The sequence below is a fragment of the Pollachius pollachius genome (genome assembly GCF_949987615.1).
Source record: "Pollachius pollachius genome assembly, chromosome: 14".
NCBI classification, from domain to species: domain Eukaryota; kingdom Metazoa; phylum Chordata; class Actinopteri; order Gadiformes; family Gadidae; genus Pollachius; species Pollachius pollachius.
Window position 1 is genome coordinate 3,387,481 of NC_136947.1, and position 9,569 is coordinate 3,397,049.

General features: G+C 52.0%; 1 protein-coding gene across 1 annotated transcript in view; it reads right to left on the reverse strand.

Moving 5' to 3' along the window:
- Positions 1–9,569, reverse strand: part of LOC307085673 (receptor-type tyrosine-protein phosphatase mu) — a 141,419-nt gene that overhangs the window by 20,367 nt on the left and 111,483 nt on the right. The window contains 1 exon segment of the mRNA XM_079750538.1: positions 1,983–2,080. Coding sequence (XP_079606664.1) covers positions 1,983–2,080 — 98 coding nt within the window.

Below are 9,569 nucleotides of genomic sequence, written 5' to 3' on the forward strand. Positions count from 1 at the left end.
TGCGTTTTGCCAGGATCTCGGCCCACCAGCAGCTGAGCTGAGCAGATGGCTCGCGGCGGTGATATGATGGGCGGTGGTTTTTATGGTGGCTAGGTGGAAGTGGGTAAGGGGGCAACTCCTCCCTCCCTCCCTCCCTCCCCCCCCGCCGGAGCCACGCTCTCTGTGACCGACGGTGTCTCGCGGGCGCCATTGGACAGGGATCATATAGCAGACAGATTGGAGGGGGGGGGGGAGGAGGAGGAGGAGGAAGAGGAGGAGAAGAGAGGAGGAGGGAGAGGAGGAGGAGGAAGAGGGAGAGAAGGAGGGAGGAGGTGGAGGGGGGGAGGAGAAGGAGGAGGGAGAGGAGGAGGAAGAGGAGAGGAAGGAGGAGGAAGAGGAAGAGGAGGAGGAAGAGGGAGAGGAGGAGGAAGAGGAGAGGAAGGAGGAGGAAGAGGAAGAGGAAGAGGAGGAGGAAGAGGGAGAGGAGGGGGAGAGGAGGAGGAAGACGAGGAAGACGAGGACCCCGTCGCCGTACCCACCCCGCCCTCACACATGGCGCTGGCCACCGCTGCGGCTGAGCAGGTGTGGGGAAGGCAGAGGGCGTGGCACCCCCCCGCCCCCTCCCCCTGGGCACGGCCGGCGCCACGGCAGAGCGGTAGTCCTAATGAGGTGCCTGGAGACGTGGGGCGCCGCGGGTTCATTAGCAGCTCCGCTACGTTCGAGACCCTGCCGCCGCCGCCGCCGCCGCTACGCCTGACACACTCGCTACCGCGAAAGGTGTGACTGCGTGTCAGGGGTCCACGCCGTAACGCAATGTGTGTTTGTGCGCGTGCTTGTGTCGACGGGCGCTGGCTGGCGGGGCAGCATGTGATGCAGGTGTGTGTGTTGGTTTAATGTTTAATGTGAGGTGTGTTCTGATGCTGATCGAACCGGGAGAAACATTGGGAGGTGAAGGAGGTTAGCGGGGGGGAACAAACAAGCTGTTCAAGCTCTGTCTTCCTAGACACACACACACACACACTCGCGCACACACACTCGCGCACACACTCGCGCACACACACACACACTCGCGCACACACACGGCCGGTGACGTATGGGCCCGCGCATTAGCACCACCTACGAGATGAACTCCACACTAGATAACAGCAGTCCTCCACACGCCAGAGGACAACATTAAGGAGCGGTTGTTTTAGGGCTGGTGGTGGTGGTGTTTGGTGTGTGTTTGGTGTGTGTGCTGGTGTGTGCATGTGTGCGCGTGCGGCTAGTTGTGTCTAATCTCTTGTTTCTGGAGTCGTAGTGACGGAACAGAAGTGGGGCGCCTGGATGGCTCGGTGGTAATGAAGGCCATCAATCAGCCTCTCCTCATGACTCACCCATCAGAGGGGGAGAGAGGCAGAGGGAAGGGGGGGGACAGAGAGAGAGGTTGGGAGAGAGAGAGAGAGAAAGAGGCAGGCAGAGACAGAGAGAGAGGCGGGGAAAGAGAGAGAGGCAGAGGGAGAGAGAGGTGGGGAGAGAGAGAGAGGCAGAGGGAGAGAGAGGATTGAGGAGAGGGAGAGAGAGAGGCGGGAGAGAGAGAGGCAGAGGGAGAGAGAGAGAGAGAGAGGAGGGGAGAGAGAGAGAGAATGAGGGAGATGGAGATAGGGAGAGAAAGAGAGAGAAAAACAAAGCGAGAGAAAGAGGGAGAGAGCCAGTGAGAGAGCAAGAAAGAGAGATTTTCCTGAAAAGCAGGAACTATGGCTCACGGAGTCCCCAGTAGCAGAGCACATGGGCGCGCGCACACACACACACACACACACACACACACACACACACACACACACACACACACACACACTTAAAGTATATGTATAAAGATCCATCTATATCCTTTTTATAGCACACACACACACACACACACACATAATGCAGTTGTTCCAGTTTTGTCTTTTGATAGATGAGGCCGTCTGTGAAGGTGTGACCTGGGAAGTGTAGTTAGAGGGAATGCCCGTGTTCCAGTAACTCACCCTGCCCACCTCCACCAGGTTGGTCACCATGACGATGGCGGCTGTGTTCTCCTGCCACACCATCCTCCAGAAGTCAAAGACTGTCTCCTGCATAGGGCCTGGGCGAGAGACAGAGACAGAGACAAAGACAGAGAGAGAGAGAGAGACAGAGAGAGAGAGACAGAGAGAGACAGAGAGAGAGAGAGAGAGAGAGCGAAAGAGAGAGAAACAGAGAGAGAAGAAGAGAGAGACAGAGAGAGACAGAGCGAGAGAGACAGAGACAGAGAGTGAGAGAGAGACAGAGAGAGAGAGGGAGAGAGACAGAGACAGAGAGAGACAGAGCGAGAGAGAAAAAGAGAGAGCGAGAGAGATAAAGGGAGGATTTGTTTTTTAGTTCTCCCCTCTCGTTCTTCCGGCACTGCCAACTCATATTAAATAATAATAAGAAATAGAGCAATTAAAAGACACAGGGACACATTGCATGTGCTTGGCAGCACGTATGATTGGGAGCGCACTCATTTGTTGTGTGTGAATGTGTGCACGTGTGTGTCTGCGCTGTAAAAGGATGTTGCTTGAGGTAATTACCAGTTACCCGGTAATTTACTTAGTTTTCCAACCTCGGCGTTGCTGAAAAGGTCCAGCGCATGTCACAATAAATAAGCAGCAGCCCCTTCAGTCTTTTCCATATTTAAAACTCCACTGAGCAATAATTGTTAATTGATAGAATTTCAATTATTTTTCTGGTTAATTCAAATGATTAATGTACATTTTAATGAACCGCCAAATGGAAAACGAAAAAAAAAGACAAATTAATTAGTGAATGCAAATCCCAGTGCATCTTCCTCCATGAACCCAAATTACCTGAAGAAACGTTGCGAACGCACACGCACATGCGCATGAGTGCGTGCACACACACACACAGACACACACACAGTCAGTGACATCATGAAACATCACAACTCCATTTACCTTTTCCATTTTTGAACGGTTTGTTGCGGCGGTAAACGCGCATTAATACATGTGTGATAAATAACAAGGTTGTGTGTCGATGGGCGGGTTGTTTGTCAGAGCACAGCTTGGTAGGGCAGCCTGAGGGAACACGTGACCAGTGGGAGAAAAAAAGGGATTGCCTTCAAATGACCAGCGTGTCACATCTGAAGCCTCCAGACCTTTGATTTTTAATTACTGACACAAAAACGGTCGATAGATGACAACTTCTATATGCTGAGCCGATGGCGGCCATTACACTGTATCTGAAGCGGCAATCCCCACCCCCTCTTCATACTGAATTGAAACAGAGTTGCAAATGAAATTTCGGCCTCTTCCCCTCCTCTCTTCCTCTAGCTCAGCAAGTGATGGGTCTCCATTTCAACAGGATCCAGGAAACGCAATCTTCAATCTCCAGTCTCCCCAGGCCTCTTCAACAGCTCCCCGAAATGATTGAGCCACCCACTCTTCCTCTACCTCCCACGCACCCTGCACCCCACCCCCCCATGCCATGTCCATCCTCCAACCCTCCCTCAACCATTGGGGGGGGGGGGGGTAGGTTGGAGGATGGACATGGCCCGAGAAGCTGTGATGGAGAAGATGGCTGGCTGGCCAGGACAGCTGGTGAGTAGGACTTCAGTAACACAACACAACTTGGCAATCCATGCTCAAAAGAAAAAGAATGGATACGCAACGGGTGCCAAGCTTGAGGCGGGAGAGTTGTGATCCAATATGCATGAAGGATGGAAAACAATAGGTGAAGGATGAGATGTTTTTGTAAATTGGAGCATGTGTGTTGCCGGGAAAACAGGGAAGTTATGTATGTGGGTGCGATCAAAACAAGATTGTCCCAGGAAGAAATGGCTTTACACATCGGCATTAATTCAATTATGATTAGTTCACACGTAACGCAGCGTATCGTACCGCAACGTAATGTAACACAACGAAAAACTGTCACAACGTAGCAGAACATAACAAGACATAACGACAGATATTGTAACAAAACAAAACACAAAAATATTATGCAACATAACGCACCAAAACGTTACATATCACATTGTAACATACAACATACAATACTGTTATGTACGTTGCGTTACGCTACGATAGCGTAACGTATCAACGTTACATAACAGCGGAATACGACGCAACATAACAAAACATAGCATACCACGAGGTGTGGCACTAAAGGCCTCTCCAAGGGGCCTTCCACGGGTCCCAGAGGGCCTGCCCGTTTAACTATGCAGTGATTGGAGGCTGGCGGTTAAGCGATTCAACCTCATTGTGCACTGGGTCGCACGTGTGGAGCTCAGTGGGTGGAGTGGTGGCCCTTGAGGAGAGCTGAGCAGCACTCAGAGGCCCGGCATCCAGCTGTCAGAAGCTAATAGCAACGCCGCCGCCGCCGCCGCTACAGCCGTTGCGCTTCGGGATTCGGCCTGTTTCTCCTCACAAGCGAGGACCGTGACAGCTGTGAGATATTCCCCAGCCGGCGACATCCACCCAAAACGCCTTGGAAGCTGTACGCACGCACGCACACCAACCGAAGGCAGGGCGAGATTCACACAGGCTCACAGGCGAGCACACACACACATAGACAAACAAACACACAGACACGCACACCCAACGAACACACAAACAAACACACAGACTCAAAGTAACAGACACTAACATAAACAGACACCCTATGGGTGGTTTTTCCACTGCATTACTATCAGTGTTTTTTGAATTAATTACATTTTTGATACATTGCTACTGCCAGTGCTGCTGACATAAGCAAATAGGAACATGTTGTAAAGGATATATAATGATTATGAAATGATTCCAAATGCTACCGTGTCAGATTCCTATCAAAATCTGATAGAGCAATTTGGGGCCGCTCAGGCCAGAAAAACAATAATATATTGCCAGTGGTGAATTAATCAAAACGCCAGACAGCTGTTCACTGCAACATCTCCCTTTTTTTCTCCTCTAAATAAATGCACGTGCCCACCAGAATGTCAGAGTAGTTCTTCTGTGACAAGAGTAAATAGACCTCATGGGAAAATATCTTTGTTAAGCAAAATACTAATCCAAAACTCCTTACACACATATATACACACACACACCTGCACACATGAATGCATGCACGCACACACCCTTCAGCACAGAGACCTGACGCTCCTCTCCTCATTAATATTACATGCAGCAGACTTCGGCAAATAGACACTGATCATTGACTCTCTCTCTCTGCCTCCTGCCCTCTCTCTCTCTGTCTCCTGCCCTCTCTCTCTCTGTCTCCTGCCCTCTCTCTCTCTCTCTCTCTCTCTGTCTCCTGCCCTCTCTCTCTCTGTCTCCTGCCCTTTCTCTCTCTCCTGCCCCCTCTCTCTCTCTCTCTGTCTGTCTCCTGCCCTCTCTCTCTCTCTCTCTCTCTGTCTCCTGCCCTCTCTCTCTCTCTCTCTCTCTGTCTCCTGCCCTCTCTCTCTCTCCCTCCCTCTCTCTCTCTCTCTCCTGCCCCCTCTCTCTCTCTCTCTGTCTCCTGCCCTCTCTCTCTCTCTCTCTCTCCCTCCCTCCCTCTCCCTCTCTCTCTCTCTCTCTCTCTCTCTCTCTCCCCCCCCCCCGGTGGGTTTGAAGACCTTACCTGGAAATTATAAAAAGTAGCGTGCTGATGGTGACATTTGGCAATTGGATGTGATGAAGGTGTGTGTGCGTGGGTGCGTGCCTGTGTGCGTGGGTGGGTGCGTGCGTGTGTGTGCGTGCGTACGTGTGTGTGGTAGACAGGCACCGGCGAGGTTAGGAGGAGGATTTGAAGAGGGTCTTGATGAAATTGAGTCACCTCCATGTGTCACATGAATATTTTGCGACCCAGGGGACTGGAGGAGATATCTGCAGCTTTTCCCTGCTGGGGTCCCGTGGTGTTCTGGGGGGTGGCCGGGGAAACTGTTGTAGGAGGAGGAGGGGGGGGAGGGAGGAGGAGGAAGAGGGTGGGGAGGAGGGGGAGGAAGAGGAGGGGAGGAGGGGGAGGAAGAGGAGGGGGGAGAGGCGAGAACGGAGGAGGAGGTGGAGGAGGAGTAGGAAGAGGGGGGAGGAAGGGGAAACGGGGGAGGAGGGGGCGTCTCTCTCCCCCCCCAATACTCTCTACTACTCCCTCCCAACCCCCACCCACTCTCTCTCTCTCTCTCCCAACCCCCACCCACTCTCTCTCCTTCTCTCTCTCCCTCTCTCCTTCCCTCTCTCCCTCTCCCTCTCTCTCTCCCCCTCTCTCTCTCTCTCTCCCTCTCTCTTTCCCTCTCTCCTTCCCTCTCCCTCTCTCTCTCTCCTTCCCTCTCTCCCTCTCCCTCTCTCTCCCTCTCTCTCTCTCTCCTTCTCTCTCCTTCCCTCTCTTTCTCTCTCCTTCCCTCTCTCCCTCTCCCTCTCTCCTTCTCTCTCCTTCCCTCTCTTTCTCTCTCCTTCCCTCTCTCCCTCTCCCTCTCTCTCTCCCTCTCTCTTTCCCTCTCTCCTTCCCTCTCCCTCTCTCTCTCTCCTTCCCTCTCTCCCTCTCCCTCTCCCTCTCTCTCCCTCTCTCTCTCTCTCCTCACCAGGTGAGCGCCGCCGGGATCGGGGCGAACGACACAGAGAGGTATAATGAGGCTGGTGACGGCGCGCGCCGGGGTCCCCGGGTGGAGACGGGGGTGACCCAGATAATGAGGAGCCGCCACCCGCCCGGTCCCCGTCCCTCCACCCAAAAGAACACACTGACAGCTGTCCTACCTCCGCCTCGGCCCCACCTCCACGGCGCGCGCGGGGGGGGGGGGATGGTTCCTCCCCCCCCCCCCCCTTCCTCTGTCTGTCTCCGACTCCACCTGCACCTCGTTTTTTTTTTTTCGTTTCTTTGTTGCTTCGCCTTCTCCGACAGAGGAGGATTCCTTTTTGGCTTAGCGAGCATTATCGCGGGGGGCAACCGCCATTTAAGCTAAATCAAATAAATAAATAAATAGAAAGTCGTGTGAGCTGAGTCTGTGAGTCCCAGCGGGCGATAGCGAGCGTGTCAGTCTTGCCAGAAACTTCCTCGACGTGTTTGTTTTTTTTTGGTTTCCCCTGTGCGTTTCAGAAGGAGCCAGCGCTGCCAGTGGCCGGGTGCATCTCTTCTACTGCAGGCTCTGCCGCTGTGCAGCGCGGGTGGAATTGAGAGAGACAGGTTGTGTGTGTGTCTGTCTTCCTCTCTCTCTCATCTCCTACTTCAGTGTCAGCAGCACACACCCCAGCCTGTCTCCCTTCTTCCTGTCTCCCCCCCCGCCAGCCCTCCACCCCCAAACATCCCCAGCCCGCCAGCCTGCCGAGGATGATGATGAATTATACAAAAAAAGAAACGAAAAAAAAAAAAAATGGCAAGCTCTCAGGGAGAGTACAGATGTTTCATGCATCCTCTCCTTCTCCACACTCTAAGACTCACACACACACACCACGCACGCACGCACGCACGCACGCACGCACGCACGCACACACACACACACACACACACACACACACACACACACACACACACACACACACACACACACACACACACACACACACACACACACACACACACACAGCATCTTCCTGGGAGGACCCGCCCCCGCCTTTCAGTCAAGTCGACAGAATAATCTCAACCTATTATGCAAACAAAGTGTAGAAAAACACAGCGAAGCCCACCAATCCACTGGCACACACACAGGCCCTGATTTACATTAAGGCAGGAAGGGACTTCCAACGCGTTTCATCTCAGGCGGAGGGGGCTTTAGTGGTTGACAATATTTCTTTGACCGTCCATCTACATACGCATATTTTAAAGCAAAAGAAAAACTAAGTACGTCAATACTTCTAATGACAAGAGTGCGCCCGACCTGTATGCAAATGAATCCGGCTAAAAACCCGCACTCTGTGGAGACGAGTGGCGCCGCAGAAGCTGTCTATTCCCCGCCGTGTGGCACGCCAAACGGTTAAAATAAACAACGCCGTTTTCGGTCTCTGAACTGTTGTCTGAACTCGGCAACCGTCAAACGAGCTGCCTGTTCCAACCGGGGGTCTCTCCCGGATGTGTGAGTGTCCCACCAGCAGGTGCTGCGGGCAGACAGCGAGACACGCGGGCAGACAGGTAGTCAGGGAGACGGGTTGGCGAGACAGTGAGGCGGTGCGTGAGACGCTGCCGGGCACGGCGGGGGCGATCCATTACCAGAGGAAGAGAAAATAGAGGGGTGTTTTAATTGAGACGCCCAGCAAGAGGAGCTACGCTCTAATAAACAGGTAATTATGCAACTCCCCGGTCCGCCAAAGCAGATTGTGAATCCATTAAGGCCCCTTCTCTCAAATCGCCCCAAACCCCCCCCCAGCTGTTTCTTTATCTTTCCACTTCTTTATTTATTTTACCTGCCGAAGCGGTGCGCCGAATCCCCCGACGTGAGACGGTTTGTTGTGTGGGAGTGATCGCTCGCGACGCTCAAAAAAAAATAAATAAAAAGCCTTAACAAATAACCACCAATCGGCTTTAACCTCTCAGGGTCGCGGTACAGGCTCCTCCCCCCGGCAGGTGACGTGGTGGCGTTGGGTTTAACCTTTGTAACAGCATGTGCCAATCGACGCTGCCTAAACCCTTTTATTTATTCAGTGTTTCCCCACTGACTGATTTATCTATCCCAGACCACTGATGGAGAGAGGAGAGAAGAGGAGAGGAGGGAGAGAGAAAGAGCGAGAAGAGACCGAAGAGAGAGAGAGAGAGAAGAGACAGGAAGAGAGAGAGAGATGCTCTGCTTGCTCAGAAAAGGTGTGCGTGTGTGTGTGCGTGCATGTGTGCATCCACGTCGAGTGAGAGCAGATTCCCTTAACACACTCGACTAAGCATCAAAGAGTAAAGAGTGTTTGCGCACACCTGTGTGTGCATTGACACACACACACACACACACACTTGTAAACAAACATGGCTTAAAAATCACACCGCCCAGGCATTCCAAACAGCCATGCGTGCCTGGAAACTCCAAACTGTTTTTTTCATCCTTACCTTGTGTAGCGATGTAGTGATTTGGCCTGTGGTAGCCCTGCAGGAAAAAAAGGAAAAGAAAGCCAGGAGAGAAAAAGTTAGAAAGTAGAGTTGGAATGTATGAAGAGCTTAACTCTAATCCAACTCATTAAAGGCAGCGTCTTGGTGTTCGTCTGAGTGGCCACAGAGAGTCTAATATTGGTTATGCTTTGTGACAACAGGGACTGACCCATTAAGGCAAATGAGACCTCTCCCTTCGCCTGTTGTTGTAGTAAACATACCTGCCTACACACCTCTGCCTACACAAACAGAAACAACATCTGTGACGTGCATCTGTGCACACATGCACACACACACAAACACTACCTCACACACAAACAAACACTTTTTACTTGCACAGAAAGTGTTATTTTCAATACTTTCTCTTGAATGTAGTTAAAGCTAAATAATATGTCAACAATGATATTTATATGTATTGCACACTCCCTTCGCAGAAAAAACAACAATTATATTCCGTTCGAACGTATCGATTACAAAACAACCCCTTTCTACGTGGATGCATTATTCATCGGGCTAATCATTTCTGAACGGTTGCGTTACGGCGGTATTGACAAAAGCACCTCTTGTTTCGATGAAAGACACAACAC